Raw genomic sequence first — 17,353 nt, 5'->3', positions numbered from 1 at the left:
AACCCGAGGTGGTCGGAACCATGGAGAGGTCTGGGGGAGGAGAGGGAGAAGAAGTTAACCCTAACCCTAACCTGAGGTGGTCGGAACCACGGAGAGGTCTGGGGGAGGAGAGGGAGAAGAAGTTAACCCTAACCCTAACCCGAGGTGGTCGGAACCATGGAGAGGTCTGGGGGAGGAGAGGGAGAAGAAGTTAACCCTAACCCTAACCCGAGGTGGTCGGAACCATGGAGAGGTCTGGGGGAGGAGAGGGAGAAGAAGTTAACCCTAACCCTAACCCGAGGTGGTCGGAACCATGGAGAGGTCTGGGGGAGGGGAGGGAGAAGAAGTTAACCCTAACCCTAACCCGAGGTGGTCGGAACCACGGAGAGGTCTGGGGGAGGAGAGGGAGAAGAAGTTAACCCTAACCCTAACCTGAGGTGGTCGGAACCACAGAGAGGTCTGGGGGAGGAGAGGGAGAAGAAGTTAACCCTAACCCTAACCCTAACCCGAGGTGGTCGGCACAACGGAGAGGTCTGGGGGAGGAGAGGGAGAAGAAGTTAACCCTAACCCTAACCTGAGGTGGTCGGAACCACGGAGAGGTCTGGGGGAGGAGAGGGAGAAGAAGTTAACCCTAACCCTAACCCGAGGTGGTCGGAACCATGGAGAGGTCTGGGGGAGGAGAGGGAGAAGAAGTTAACCCTAACCCTAACCCGAGGTGGTCGGCACCACGGAGAGGTCTGGGGGAGGAGAGGGAGAAGAAGTTAACCCTAACCCTAACCCGAGGTGGTCGGCACCACGGAGAGGTCTGGGGGAGGAGAGGGAGAAGAAGTTAACCCTAACCCTAACCTGAGGTGGTCGGAACCACGGAGAGGTCTGGGGGAGGAGAGGGAGAAGAAGTTAACCCTAACCCTAACCTGAGGTGGTCGGAACCACGGAGAGGTCTGGGGGAGGAGAGGGAGAAGAAGTTAACCCTAACCCTAACCCGAGGTGGTCGGCACCACGGAGAGAGGGAGAAGAAGTTAACCCTAACCCGAGGTGGTCGGCACCACGGAGAGGTCTGGGGGAGGAGAGGGAGAAGAAGTTAACCCTAACCCTAACCTGAGGTGGTCGGAACCACGGAGAGGTCTGGGGGAGGAGAGGGAGAAGAAGTTAACCCTAACCCTAACCCGAGGTGGTCGGCACCACGGAGAGGTCTGGGGGAGGAGAGGGAGAAGAAGTTAACCCTAACCCTAACCCGAGGTGGTCGGAACCATGGAGAGGTCTGGGGGAGGAGAGGGAGAAGAAGTTAACCCTAACCCTAACCTGAGGTGGTCGGAACCACGGAGAGGTCTGGGGGAGGAGAGGGAGAAGAAGTTAACCCTAACCCTAACCTGAGGTGGTCGGAACCACGGAGAGGTCTGGGGGAGGAGAGGGAGAAGAAGTTAACCCTAACCCTAACCCGAGGTGGTCGGCACCACGGAGAGAGGGAGAAGAAGTTAACCCTAACCCGAGGTGGTCGGCACCACGGAGAGGTCTGGGGGAGGAGAGGGAAGAGGTCAAGACTTTAACCCATTCTGACCTGAGATCAGATCTGGGGGAGGAGAGGGAGAAGAAGTCAAGACACCACACAATGGATTTTAACCCATTCTGACCTGAGATCAGATCTGGGGGAGGAGAGGGAGAAGAAGTCAAGACTCCACACAATGGACTTTAACCCATTTAGACCTGACGTCGAAATTAAACAATTAAAGAATCTGGGAGTTACCTTTGATCAAGATATGTCTTTCAAATCTCACATCAAACAAATCTCAAAGACTGCCTTTTTTCACCTGCGAAATATTGCAAAGGTTAGGCACATCCTGTCCAAAAATGACGCAGAAAAACTTCCACGTCCACGCATTTGTTACCTCAAGGCAGGTACCAGAAGAAGAGACCATATCACTCCTTCACTGGCCTCCCTACACTGGCTCCCGGTCAAATACAGAATAGAGTTCAAACTTCTTCTCCTCACCTACAAAGCTGTCAATGGTCAGGCACCACAATATCTCCAAGATCTCATTGATCCCTACAAACCAAATAGAACACCAGTGCGTCTACAGTATGCAAAAATGCTTACTGTCAGGAGGCAGGACGTTTAGGTCCCAGGCACCTCAGCTGTGGAACCTTCTCCCGGCTTCGGTCTGTGGGGCTGACACGCTCTGCACATTCAAGACTAGTTTGAAAACCTTTCTCTACGACAAAGCCTATAGTTAGACTTGTCTCCAAGTCTAGCTGGATACCAGAGTCGTACATTGTTGTGTGGGTCTGTCTCCCAGCAGTACTTGTAATATACACTATATAGGCTCCAGTAAGGCCTGCCACTAACCCAACATCCGGGGAATCTCTCCCCGGAGTCTCTTTTCGTCCTCCCCGTCGCAGTTCTGTGGACCTCTAATATTAACCCCCAACTGACTGCCGAGTGTGACCGTGGATCAGGCCTCTTCATGGAGCCCACCAGAAGTGTGACCTGGACCCGGCCTCACAGAGCTCGACCTCGACCAGATGTGGACCAGACCCCTCCACGGAGCCCACCTGTCTATCTATCTCTCTCTGTCTATCTCTCTCTCTCTCTCCCTCTACCCCCCCCCCCCCCCACCCCCCGACACAGTCGAGGCAGATGGCCGCCCACCCTAGAGTCGGGTTCTGCCTGACGTTTCTTCCTAAAGGGGAGTTTTTCGTTACCATTGTCGCAATATTGCTTGCTCTGGGTGGATCTTTGTTGGTTGTAAAGTGTCTTGAGACAACTTGTTGTGATTTGACACTATAATAAAATTGAATTGAATTGAATTGATGAGGACAAAATCAGTTGAGCTGTTCCTGAGAGCAATTTCCATTAAAGCACCAATGATATGATATGAAAGCCTGATTGTTCAAAATGGGTTATTTGTGGTGGATAGAAAACACATATGGGAGCCCCAAAAACACACAATAAATGGAAAAAGTTGAATTTTATTTTAAGACCCGAGTTAAAAACATTCACTTTGAAAGAATATATATTCAAAGATTTGCGCCACATTTTAATTTTTTTTTTTAAATAGCAGACCTAGCAGATCTGCTATTTTTCAATAGCTAAATTATAACAATGTTTTAAACACCAAAAGGGGTTCCCGCCCCTGACTTACGCACACACACACACACACTCTGCTCTAACTTTAACCCACCGATGTTAAATTTTTGCCCCAAAATGTGGCTTACTTCACACACACACACACACACACACACACTGCAGTACAGCGTGCTGGCAGCTAGGGGGACAGACGGACACAGAACTCATTAGTATTCCAGCGTGTGTTCATCCATCTGCCTTTCAGAATCAAATTAATTTCTCCAAAGAAATGCAAATGCTCCAATATCTCTCACTGCACTGCTATTCTGCCATCAGTCATAGGCTGGAGCTGACAGTCCCATAAACGCTTTGTTTGGATGGAATCAGGAACGTTGTACGGTGTGTGAAATAGTGCTACAACAAACGGAACTTGGTAAAGCAGTGGTTACCTCCCAAAATAATCATATTTGAACTGGGGACCTCCCAAAATAATAATATTTGAACTGGGGACCTCCCAAAATAATAATATTTGAACTGGGGACCTCCCAAAATAATCATATTTGAACTGAAGACCTCCCAAAATAATCATATTTGAACTGGGGACCTCCAAAAATAATCATATTTGAACTGGGGACCTCCCAAAATAATCATATTTCAACTGGGGACCTCCCAAAATAATCATATTTCAACTGGGGACCTCCCAAAATAATCATATTTGAACTGGGGACCTCCCAAAATAATCATATTTCAACTGGGGAACCCCCACCCTGACAAGCAACTTGGCGCTAAGGCAGGGGTGCCCACTTTTTTGACTTGGTCTACTTTTAAAATTGCCTGCTCAAGGTGATCTACCAAGTTAACCAAAAAATAATTATCCCATTCTTGAAAATATAAAAAAATATGTACCTATATGGTGAAAAAATAAACAACATTAAGGCATTAGGACTGTTTCAAAATCAATTAACCCATTCAGGCCTGACGTCGAAAAAAAGTCTTCTAAATAATGACAATGTTTGGAAAGATTTGAGGCACATTTTAACGATTAAAAAAAAATAGCAGACCTACAAGTTCGAGTGGCGCGCTATGCGCTTGTATTTTTCAAAAGCTAAATTATGACATAATAATGTCTATAACCACCAAAAAGGGTTCCCGCTCAAAATGGGTTAATTCTATTCATCTATCATTTCAGTTACACACATTGGAAGAAGTTTATTTGCAAAGAAGATATTCTTTGTTAAAGTTACTTTGTTAACCGTATTAAATAGTTATTCTCTCCACGACGCGCCTGTGCCAAAACCAGGGACCTTGTCTTTCTTCAATTTCATTTAATCGAGTAATTAACAGTTTGACTGTTTTACACGCTTAACCCGCATTTTAATCAACCCCCCTTCACTGCCGAGATTGTTGTATTACCTTTAGAGCATACGCTGAATTATTTGGGCTTTTAATCCGCGAAAATCCAGCAAAAAAAGCTCCCGTGGTTTGTTATGATCCGAGCGTATCATCCACCATCTTGGTGCACCTGGAAGACGCACACAAGACTCGTCTCAATGAGGCGTTGCACTTTCCGGTTTCGTCATCAAAACGAAACCATCTAATCTCTATCTCCGCGACGAAGACGGATTTTCTTTTTATTTATTACAATACAGCGGATTAATCACATAAAACAAATGGCGGGTATAGCGGGGTTGGCAGCGACAGTAACCTGGAGTAATCCATTCCCGGCACGGAAACTGTTTTAAAAAATTATATTTATTTGTATTTTTATAATTTTTTACTTTTACTTGCATGTTAGACAGCCTACATAGGGATCCGACGTGCGCGCACCACTTAGTTATTACTCCTTTTTCTGCTCAAAATGAGCCAAAATCCAGTGTTTGGAAGGTTATTATTCCCTCTTCTTACATCCGGACAAAAACATCTCATCGCCGGTCTACCGCCGGTCAACCGCAGACTAGAGTGAAGCCACACTGTAGTGTTCTGGGGGGGGGGGGCTAAACTTCCTGGTTGCCCTCAAGGAAGCTTAGAGAAGGAAGGGAAGTGGTCACGTGACTGGGCTGCGCCATAACACTTTCATGGGAGCCAAACTCACACCGGAAGTGACATGAATACATGGCAGTGAATGGAGCCGGCTGGACCAGCTCATAACAAACATTATTTATGAACCATTGAGACCTTTTGTCATATAATCAGTTCAGGAATATAAAAGAAGACATAATTATCACAGTAGGCTATATCATTTTATCTGGGGATCTAAACAGCAGCAGGTATCATTTCTGGCTCCGAAGTATCACGATATTTGGCTGCCAGACAGGAAACGGTGGGAAATCTCGCGATACTTGGTACGTTCAGAAAGGTACTTTGTGCTCTTTAGATACCATACCTCTATAAAACTACACAGTGTACACATAGAAAACCAACACAGCAGACAATAAGGATGTAGAAGACATTGTTAGAATCTGATCTCAGGTCAGTATTCTTACCGTCCTCGTCCACGGTGAGGTCGACCACCTCCCCGGCGCTCTGCCTCAGCGGCTGGATGACGGTGGAGAGACGGTGGCGTCCACGAGGCTCCTGGAGACGGCTCTGGGAACAACTGGTGGTCCAGATCCTGCTCAGACCGCCCACCGAGCGGGACCTGGGGACAGACAGACAGACAGTAGGTTAAGGGAACTGAGCGGGACCTGGGGACAGACAGACAGTCCAGTGCATTAACCCATTTAGACCGTTGTTTGATAGTGTTGTGTTGAATTAATATACTTGTTTCATAGCACTATCATCAGTGTTGTGTTGAATTCATATCACTATCATCAGTGTTGTGTTGAATTCATATCACTATCATCAGTGTTGTGTTGAATTCATAGCACTATCATCAGTGTTGTGTTGAATTCATATCACTATCATCAGTGTTGTGTTGAATTCATAGCACTATCATCAGTGTTGTGTTGAATTCATATCACTATCATCAGTGTTGTGTTGAATTCATATCACTATCATCAGTGTTGTGTTGAATTCATAGCACTATCATCAGTGTTGTGTTGAATTCATATCACTATCATCAGTGTTGTGTTGAATTCATATCACTATCATCAGTGTTGTGTTGAATTCATATCACTATCATCAGTGTTGTGTTGAATTCATATCACTATCATCAGTGTTGTGTTGAATTCATATCACTATCATCAGTGTTGGGTTGAATTCATATCACTATCATCAGTGTTGTGTTGAATTCATATCACTATCATCAGTGTTGTGTTGAATTCATATCACTATCATCAGTGTTGTGTTGAATTCATATCACTATCATCAGTGTTGTGTTGAATTCATATCACTATCATCAGTGTTGTGTTGAATTCATATCACTATCATCAGTGTTGTGTTGAATTCATATCACTATCATCAGTGTTGTGTTGAATTCATATCACTATCATCAGTGTTGTGTTGAATTCATATCACTATCATCAGTGTTGTGTTGAATTCATATCACTATCATCAGTGTTGTGTTGAATTCATATCACTATCATCAGTGTTGTGTTTAATTCATATCACTATCATCAGTGTTGTGTTGAATTCATATCACTATCATCAGTGTTGAGTTGAATTCATGTTGAAGTGTATTTTCATGATGTAACCACTTAAACCGTTAATTCTTAGGTCCGATTCATACTCCTATTTTACCGCTGTTTCGGCGCTGTAGAGCCGAAATGATTTCGGCTCGTCAATTTTCAGTAGCACCGAAGAGCCGACTTTAGGACGGTCCCCGCCCCCCCCCGACCTCAAATGACGTCACATTGTAGGCTCTACAGAGCCGAATGACATCACATTGTAGGCTCTACAGAGCCAAATGACGTCACATTGTAGGCTCTACAGAGCCAGATGACGTCACATTGTAGGCTCTACAGAGCCAAATGAAGTCACATTGTAGGCTCTACAGCGCCGAACCCACTTTTATTCGGCTCTAAAATAGGAGTATGAATCGGCCCTTAGTAAACTTGACCTTTCACTCTGTTTTGGTCTGTTCTTTGTTCACCACGCCTCTTTGCGAAAATACGCCTTGCCATGAGAGTCATTATGATATATATATTATATATATATATATTGTATATATATATTAATTTCTTTCATCACACAAAGATGTGGCGGTCCCGATGTAGTAACTCTGAAGAGCCCCTAGGGGGCCTGGAGGACGCCCTGTTGAAGATCCCTGCATAGTTACACAAGGATTAAATAAAACAGACCAGCGGCAGCATGAAGCCCGATTCATACAGTATTTCATCACACAACGGTGTCTCGTGTCGATAATAGCAGATCTATAAGCTCTACATGCTCACAGCGCAGCACACACACACACACACACACACCACAAACGCACCGTGTTGTGAGCTTGTGTGTCTGCTATTCTTCTCGGACGTTCTTGTTGGCACGCAACACCGTCACATGATGGTGCATACATTAGGCTTCAGAATGCATGAACAGGAACGCTCTAATGCTCTGGGCCATAGCTCTAATGCTCTGGTCCATAGCTCTAATGCTCTGGTCCATAGCTCTAATGCGTTGCATTTAGAGCTCTAATGCGTTGCATTTAGAGCTCTAATGCGTTGCATTTAGAGCTCTAATGCGTTGCATTTAGAGCTCTAATGCGTTGCATTTAGAGCTCTAATGCGTTGCATTTAGAGCTCTAATGCGTTGCATTTAGAGCTCTAATGCATTGCATTTAGAGCTCTAATGCGTTGCATTTAGAGCTAGGTGAAGACTGAACTGTATCTCGTTCAACAATCAAATATGTTGTTCATGTCTGAATTTGTTGGGACACATTTATCAGATATGTCAAGATATTTGTTTTGATGCCGAGTAACAACCAACAAATGAAATAAACCTTCCTCAACAGGTTTGACAACAGGCCAGTGGTGGTGGTTTGAATTTTGAAACGTCAAAAAAATAAATCATTGAAACCTTGGTGGGGGGTTAACAAGAGTCATATCTACAAGGATGTCTTATCAATTATTACAATTTATGTCGAGGGCAAAGAAAACATAATGTGCTATTCTTAATTTATTATAGTGCTGGAAATGTAGTGTGATGTTTGCTGTTTTGTATAGTGTTGTGTTCTGTTGTGTTCTTTATTTTAATAATTCAAGCTCATCAGCGACAAAAAAGTGTTGTCAATCTATGGCGGCCCCCGTTGTTTTTCTGAATAGCAAAGCACCAAAGCAGCCCGCCGTCTCTCTGAGTTTCTAGAACGCTTGACTGGAATGTAAATAAGAGCCAGCTGACATGGCTACTGGCTAGCACCGAAGCTAACTCAGAGAGAGACAGAGAGAGAGACAGAGGCAGAGAGAGAGAGAGAGAGAGAGAGAGAGAGAGAGACACACACAACTCAAAGTAAAAATACAATAAATAAAATACATAATAGTGCACCACGTATAGCTACAAAGGAAATAAAGAAGAACAGCTACAACAATGATTCCTGAAACCACATTTTACTTATCTAGTTGCTATTTTAAAGATTTCTTTTTAAACTTAAGCTGTATGAATTTCTTGCCATTAATATAGTGGTTGCAACTGTATTAGCCTGAGCTAACGTGTTAGGTTTCTGGTCTAGAGGGGCGGGACGCGGCTCAGATTTGCGCGCGCCCTGATTGGATCTCATCGATCTGTCCGTCACCCCTGGCCCATCCTCTCCCCCCTAGTGCAGCGCTACGTCACATCATTTGGAGCGACGCCCACCCGGAAGGGTTGACTCCACTTTTAGACCAGAGCGGCCAATGCGTTCCTCCAGGCTTTCAATTTTTGCACCAACAAAAATGAAAGCCTGGTACCGAGGCTACAACTGTATTAATTGATAGCCTGAGTCCCGTGGTGGGAGTTCTGCTCTGGTTTCGGTGAAATAAGAATACAAGTAGTTTCCGGTCATTTTGTGGGAAGGGGGGGCACAGGGGGCCACACATTAAAAGTAAATAAATTCACAAAAGTAGCGTCATTTGTATTGTTGCCTTATTTCTAGCATATAGTGCAACTTTCGTAAATTTTTACCCATCTATCACACGGAACGATGTTGTGTCTATACCACTATGCCCAATTGTTTTTCTCCGTGTGATGGAGGGGTCAAAGTTGAACGAAAGGTTGCACTAATATTTTAGAAATAGATCAACAATACAAATGACGTTAGTTTTGTGGATTAATTTACTTTTAATGCGTGGCCCCCAGTGCCCCCCACAAAATGGCCGGAACTACTTAATATTCACCAAAACCATGAGCAAACCACAAGACTCAGGCAATCAATTAATACAGTTGCAACCACTACCAAAATGTTTCATGTACTTGTCCCTCGGCCAGAAAGTAACAGGGTAGTATGTTAAATATCTGATGTACACACGGGTCATCTGCGTAGAAACTGCGCTTACAGAAAACAGGGACGTTTTGTTCACTACTATTATTTAGTTCTACACGCTTCACTTTCCCACCCCCTGTAGAATAGTTCTTGGTTAAATTCTAGACCGGTCCTTTAAGAAGCAGCCGTTTTAAATAAGCCTGTATATATATATATATATATATATATATATATATATATATATATGAGACAAAAAAGGGACTCCTGCACATCCAAAAAGACCCGTAGGAGGTGCAAGTCTAGTTAGCAGGCATAGACATCAAAAAAGAGAAAAAACCTTCCAAGGAAGGGACTGCCCACTCCAGGGAACAGAGACGGACTTACTGCATTAAACTTATTTATTAGCACGACGCGTTATAGCACCTGACGAAGCAGTTCAGTTCAGTGAGATGCATTCAATTCCCTGTACGACGTTGTACAAAACAATAAGAAATCCTAGGTTAGCAGACACAGACACAGACACAGACACAGACACAGACACAGACACACACACACACACACACACACACACACACACACACACACACACACACACACACACACACACACACACACACACACACACACACACACACACACACACACAGAGGGGGGAAGATTGGGGGCTATGTTGGGGTCTAATTGGCCCTCAGCTCTGGGATGAACCTAGGGGGACCGAGGAGAACGCCCACTAGGGAGGTACCCCCTAATTACCCACAAGATAGACCTGGGATTATTGTGTAAATATCTGTTTACCGCCACGGCCCCCTGGGGGGGTTAAGTGGGTGGAAAACACTACATAGCGGTAAACATGATCACTATGGGACTGGGGGGGCTTGGCAAAAACCTGAGGTTTTGTCACTGTAGTCACTGTGATACGAGCCAAATACCTGACGGCTCCAGGGAGAGGCGAGGGCAAGGCACGGGGGTAATGTGGAGGGGTAACCACAGCGGGAACACCGCTATGGGCTCTACTAAGGCTGGGAGGTGGGGCACTGGGGTAAGGAAAGCAAAGGTACTATGTTTACTGCAGGGTAACTGGACTAAGGAAAGGGAAGGTACTATGTTTACCCAGGGTAACTGGACTAAGGAAAGGAAAGGTACCATGTTTACCCAGGGTAACTGGACTAAGGAAAGGAAAGGTACTATGTTTACCCAGGGTAACTGGACTAAGGAAAGGAAAGGTACCATGTTTACCCAGGGTAACTGGACTAAGGAAAGGAAAGGTACTATGTTTACCCAGGGTAACTGGACTAAGGAAAGGAAAGGTACTATGTTTACCCAGGGTAACTGGACTAAGGAAAGGAAAGGTACTATGTTTACCCAGGGTAACTGGACTAAGGAAAGGAAAGGTACTATGTTTACCCAGGGTAACTGGACTAAGCTCAAGAACTTGTTTACAGCCAGGCCCTGCTCATAGAACATTTCATGGTAGGGGTTCAATGCCTAGCTCAAGGGCACTTCAGCGGTGGTAATTTTAACGTGCCGGTCCGGGGATACGAACCTTTCCGATATCAAGACCGCTCCGCAAACCGTTCGGCCACCGCTGCCCCGATAATGTGGAGGGAACACAACTATGGGGGTAATGTGTAGGGAACACAGCTATGGGCTCTACTAAGGCGGGGAGGTGGGGAGCTAAGAGGGGAGGAGCTAATGATGCAGTTGAAAAGTGGTAAACAACCTAAAGGCGTCTGGTTGACTGCCCACGCAGAATAACTAAATGCAGAATAACTAAATGCAGAATAACTAAATGCAGAATAACCAAATGCATAATCCACGTTATTATGGCCAAGCAATAGTCATTAACTCATACCTACGGCAAAGAACAGCTGACATCGCAATATTGTAGTAAAACTCAGTAAAACTATGCCTAAACCTAACCTCAGTAAAACTATGTCTAAACCTAACCCTAACCTCAGTAAAACTATGTCTAAACCTAACCTCAGTAAAACTATGCCTAAACCTAACCTCAGTAAAACTATGCCTAAACCTAACCCTAACCTCAGTAAAACTATGCCTAAACCTAACCTCAGTAAAACTATGCCTAAACCTAACCTCAGTAAAACTATGCCTAAACCTAACCCTAACTTCAGTAAAACTATGCCTAAACCTAACCTCAGTAAAACTATGCCTAAACCTAACCCTAACCTCAGTAAAACTATGCCTAACCCTAACCTCAGTAAAACTATGCCTAAACCTAACCTCAGTAAAACTATGCCTAAACCTAACCTCAGTAAAACTATGCCTAACCCTAACCTCAGTAAAACTATGCCTAAACCTAACCTCAGTAAAACTATGCCTAAACCTAACCTCAGTAAAACTATGCCTAACCCTAACCTCAGTAAAACTATGCCTAAACCTAACCCTAACCTCAGTAAAACTATGCCTAAACCTAACCCTAACCTCAGTAAAACTATGCCTAAACCTAACCCTAACCCCAGTAAAACTATGTCTAAACCTAACCTCAGTAAAACTATGCCTAAACCTAACCCTAACCTCAGTAAAACTATGTCTAAACCTAACCTCAGTAAAACTATGCCTAAACCTAACCTCAGTAAAACTATGCCTAAACCTAACCTCAGTAAAACTATGCCTAAACCTAACCCTAACCTGTAAAACAAGCGCCCATCGACTCACAGGCTCTGCGAAACAAGGTGTGCATGGGTGGACGTGTGTGTGTGTGTGTGTGTAAATTAAATAAGGCTGCAGACCATCAGTATTTAGCAGATAGAGAGATGCGCTGTATGCCACAACTGACGATATTCAAACCACGGCCATCTTTCCAGCAAGGTGCTAACTAGGTGCTACTTCCCATAGACATCCATTAATTCCCCTAGACATCCCCATAGACATTCCCATAGACATCCATTCATCCACACAGAAAAGTCCTCTCTAATTGTATTAACCCATTCTGACCTGAGATCAGATAAAAACAATGTCTGTTTGAAAATGACAGTTTTCTGTCGTTCTTCGATTTTTCAAAAATATTAGACCTACAAGCTCGTAGCACGCCACTCGGTGGTGCGCTATGAGCTTGTAGATCTGCTATTTTTAACACATTGATTGCTAACTTTTGAAATTCTACTCAGGATTGCTTCTGCTAAGCGATTAACATTGGACTTTTTAACTTTTTAGGGGCCCACAGCGAGGGGCCTCTTATAGCACATCGCACATTGCATAAATCAAAAGGAAGCCAAACTAGTCCACTTCAATTTTAAAAAAAAAATATGATTCTACCATCTTCCATTCTGGAGATATTGACCTTTTTCTAAAACCTGCTTTTCACTGCACGCTGCTCTTTTGAAAAAACAGCAGAGATATGGAAGGTTGAAGTTGACAGACATTGACAGACAGATATAAAAATGAACACAAATAATATCATATACATACTACACACTGAATGAAAGCCCTGAATGTCTACTTTTAGGAGGAAAACAAATACACATGGTCCCATGTATAGTTTGTCAGTAATTGGCTGTTGAATGCAGCTTGCGCCCACCAGAGAGGATTTCAGAAAATGCATGGACCTGAAGAACCATTATTCACAAAATAAGGCCTATAGCGACATGTACATGTACAGTGCAATGTTGCACAACATTGCACTGCTCACTTCACATGGGTGTGATTTTTATTATTATTACAGTAGAAGTATTTTTCTTATGAAAGCAGAGAGTCTTCTGTTTCATACGGTATATAGTATGTACATGTCGCTATAGGCCTTATTTTGTGAATAATGGTTCTTCAGGTCCATGCATTTTCTGAAATCCTCAGAGTATTTTAGACAAGACAAGGAACTGACAACTAAATATTCACAAAATAAGGCCTATACATACTATATACCGTATGAAACAGAAGACTCTCTGCTTTCATAAGAAAAATACTTCTACTGTAATAATAATGAAAATCACACCCCTGTGAAGTGAGCAGTGCAATGTTGCACTGCTCACTTCACAACATTGCACTGCTCACTTCACATGGGTGTGATTTTTATTATTATTACAGTATTAGTTTTTTTCTTATGAAAGCAGAGAGTCTTCTGTTTCATACGGTATATAGTATGTACATGTCGCTATATGCCTTATTTTGTGAATAATAGTTCTATAGGTCCATGCTTTCTCTAATCAGACCAGTGTGTGTCCAGTGGAAACCTCGTATGAATCTGATCTCAGGTCAGAATGGGCTAAAGTTCTCTCTGAAAAAGAGAATTTTATAAATGAAATGGATTCAATAGTCTAGTATTGACAAACAGTATATGGGATATGTGTATTTTATTTGTTTTCCTCCTAAAATTAGACATTTAGGGCTTTCATTCAGTGTGTAGTATGTATATGATAATTTATTTATGTTTATATCTGCCTGTCATGATAACGTCATGATGATGATGATTCTATGCACATATGTGATCATTGTCTCAGTAAACAAAATCAACAGATCGTTTGATAGCATAACAGTGACTTGAGAGGTTGACATGTCTGGACATGAACCACAGGAGCGACTCAACTCGCAGTGGGGGGGGGGGGGTTCCACGACATGTCTGGACATGAACCACAGGAGCGATAAGCGTAGCCCGGCTGGCTGTGATTTCGACAAAATGACAGACAACACGATGGCTTCCGCAGCTTAGGATTGTATTAGTTATCCATTACAAACGGGTCGATTACGTCCCAGACGCCTTATCACTGCAATTGGCTGGCGAAGGCGCTATGGCGATTATGGTGATCAACTGCCGAGAATCTTTTTTCCGAGAATGAGAGTAGCATTGCAAACTGCAAAACGATCGATCGCAACTCGCAGTGTGGGGGGGGTTCCACGGTGTGATATCTGCTAGCCTAGTATACTGCTTCTTTGTCCAAACATGGCTGACGCGACGGCGAAAAAAAGACAGTTGGTCAGATGTATACTGCTTCTCCTATGGCGGTCCTTCGAGAATACGTCATTCGTTTCGCGTATACCTGTCCGTGTGCGTGAAATGGCGATCGACCGTTGGAGATTATTCTTGGTTTATATACGGGTTTATATTTCCGAGAATGAGGCGGCAGACCGGTGAGTTGTCGTTGGAAAGAATTAGAGAGGGCTGTGTCGAGTGGATCTGTGTGAATGAGTGGGGGGGGGGGAGAAACTGTAATGCGATGGAGAGATGCCTCGGGAGAAACCATGTAGAAACAGGAGGGGAAGGGTAATCGAGTGTATTCACAAATTTCACACACACTAGAAAATGGGTAGCTCCATTTTAGATCCCCTGATCTGCGTTGGTCTATGCCGTGTGCAGGACGGCGATGCCGCCTCCCCAGTACGTCGTAATGGATACGGCATGCCTGGAATGTGGTTAGACCAGGCCTCTTTTCAGGAGGTGGGGGGCTTTAAACTCCCGGATCTCACAGCGGATCTTTCTGGAGATGATCAGTGTTACATTATGTGTTGTCCGGGCGTCAGAGAAGTTGATGTACAGTATACAGTAAAAACACCAATAAAACGCTTTAGAGCGTGATGCGCAGACGGCGCTCGAGATTAATAAAACGCTTTAGAGCGTTTTGCGCAATCGATGAGTTAAATAGCTAAAGCATAACGTAACGCTAACACCAAAAGGGGTTCTCGCCTAGAATGGGTTAAACAACATCAAACTCACCAACATTGCAGCTGTATACGGAAAGCTTGAATTATCCGTTTTCAATCTGTAAAGTTTTTGTTTCAAAAAAAGACATTCTGTGCATGATAAGTGTCAGAGTTTGGGAATTGGTCTTGGATATCACTAAACAGCCATGCGTACCACCCGTTTTGAATGTGCACATAATGCAGGAGGCAGCAGGTTAAGCTTCACTAAAAACGAGTGCTTCCAAACTCCAATATTTAGAGAAAAGAATCACCTGCAAATAATTTCTTGTGCAAGGAAATAGCACATAACAAGTCTACAGTGGATTTTTATGAAACAAACACTAAAGATAAAAAGAGGATAATTTTCGAACAGCTGCAATGTTGGTGACAGTTTGACGTTGTTTAATACAATCAGATAGGACTTCTCGGATTGATCCCCCCCCCCCCCCCCCCCCCACCACCCCACCCACAATCACAATCAGAAGCGTTTTCAAAGAGACGAGTAGGATATAAAGGCAGCCTGAAAGGCAAGCATTTGCATTCCAATGAGCGTCGCACTCTACATGCAACGGCCATCAGGTCAAGAATATTGTAGTATTTTATATCAGTGGTTTTAAACCTTTTGATGACATTTTAGGCCTCACACACCCAAAAAAAAGAATATTGTGTTATCGTTGGATGTTGTCCACATTTCTGAGCTGTATTGATGTTGGCACGATTACGAGAAATAACAGGCAAACGTTGATCAAAATAACAATTCTTCTACATTCTCTAATTGTGTAGACATCTTGTAAAGGGCGGGAACCCCTTTTGGTGTTAGCATTATGTTGTGCTTTAGCCATTGAAAAATAGCAGATCTACAAGCTCGTAGCTTGTAGGTCTGCTATTTTTGAAAAATCAAAGAACCACTGACATAGAAACATAGCTTTTTCAGAAAACTGTCAGGATGTAGAAGAACATTTTTAGAATCTGATCTCAGGTCAGAATGGGTTAAGTATGGACTCTTGAGTGTAAAATTAAACAAAATAGACCTGTACGGGTAACTAATAAGTCCATTGTATTACCAATACAAACTCTCCATAGCTGGGACCCATCACCCATGAGGCCAGCACTCATTTATTCTTAATAATACTTACTTGCAGGAACACTTAGCATGCCGTTATGTTACTTTATTACCTGGTGTTTGGATAAGATGCAAAGGATTAGCCACACCTGGCTGACATTTAACTTAATAGCTAACCAGCCATGGACAGTGACTCTTTCATTGCTGGAGCAAATCAAGTTGCAATCCTGTCAGAGCAGTGACAACAATGTCACTGACAGAGCAAATGATCCCATCACAAACAGAGACGTGTTCATCTGGGTGGACAATGTGAGTGAAAGTAACACTGTTTGGAGCCTCGCTATTTCTGGCAGCAGAAATTGGGATAATCAAATCAAGCTGGTGGAAGCGACGCCTAGCGCCACACACTGAGGAAACTCAATAACAAGAACTATACAGGTAGAGAGGTGGGCTGTGTGATCTAAACAAACATTAAAAGTCTATAGACTTGGCCCAGGCAGCTGGGCCAAGTCAGCCTACCATCTATATCCCTCTATAAAAATAAAGTCCATAGACTTGGCTGCCATATGACAAGATTTCCAAATTGAATGCCATGATGTATGACAATGATTGTATTGACCCATTGCGGCAGCGGTGGCCGAACGGTTTGTGGAGCGGTCTTGATATCGGAAAGGTCGCTAGTTCGTATCCCCGGACTGGCACGTTAAAATCACCACAGCTGAAGTGCCCTTGAGCAAGGCATTGAACCCCTACCATGAAATGTTCTATGAGCAGGGCCTGGCTGTAAACAAGTTCTTGAGCTTAGTCCAGTTACCCTGGGTAAACATAGTACCTTTCCTTTCCTTAGTCCAGTTACCCTGGGTAAACATAGTACCTTTCCTTTCCTTAGTCCAGTTACCCTGGGTAAACATAGTACCTTTCCTTTCCTTAGTCCAGTAACCCTGGGTAAACATAGTACCTTTCCTTTCCTTAGTCCAGTTACCCTGGGTAAACATAGTACCTTTCCTTTCCTTAGTCCAGTTACCCTGGGTAAACATAGTACCTTTCCTTTGTCCAGTTACCCTGGGTAAACATAGTACCTTTCCTTTCCTTAGTCCAGTTACCCTGGGTAAACATGGTACCTTTCCTTTCCTTAGTCCAGTTACCCTGGGTAAACATGGTACCTTTCCTTTCCTTAGTCCAGTTACCCTGCAGGGTAAACATAGTACCTTTCCTTTCCTTAGTCCAGTAACCCTGGGTAAACATAGTACCTTTCCTTTCCTTAGTCCAGTTACCCTGGGTAAAC

At 43.7% G+C, this 17,353-nt stretch overlaps 1 protein-coding gene across 7 annotated transcripts in view; it reads right to left on the bottom strand.

The window, feature by feature from the left end:
• The window catches only part of rnf111 (ring finger protein 111), a 55,529-nt gene that overhangs the window by 24,543 nt on the left and 13,633 nt on the right, over nt 1-17,353 (bottom strand). For all 7 annotated transcript variants that reach the window (XR_014568969.1, XR_014568970.1, XM_083760115.1 and 4 more), the window contains one exon: nt 5,527-5,681. Coding sequence is in view for 5 of the 7 variants with exons in the window: in XM_083760115.1 (XP_083616241.1) it covers nt 5,527-5,681 (155 nt within the window). In the remaining 2 variants the exon portion in view is untranslated. The remainder of the gene's footprint in view (nt 1-5,526; nt 5,682-17,353) is intronic.

Source organism: Protomyctophum parallelum (assembly GCF_964188405.1).
Source record: "Protomyctophum parallelum genome assembly, chromosome: 2".
Lineage (NCBI taxonomy): Eukaryota > Metazoa > Chordata > Actinopteri > Myctophiformes > Myctophidae > Protomyctophum > Protomyctophum parallelum.
This window is presented reverse-complemented; position numbering and strand designations above follow the sequence as displayed.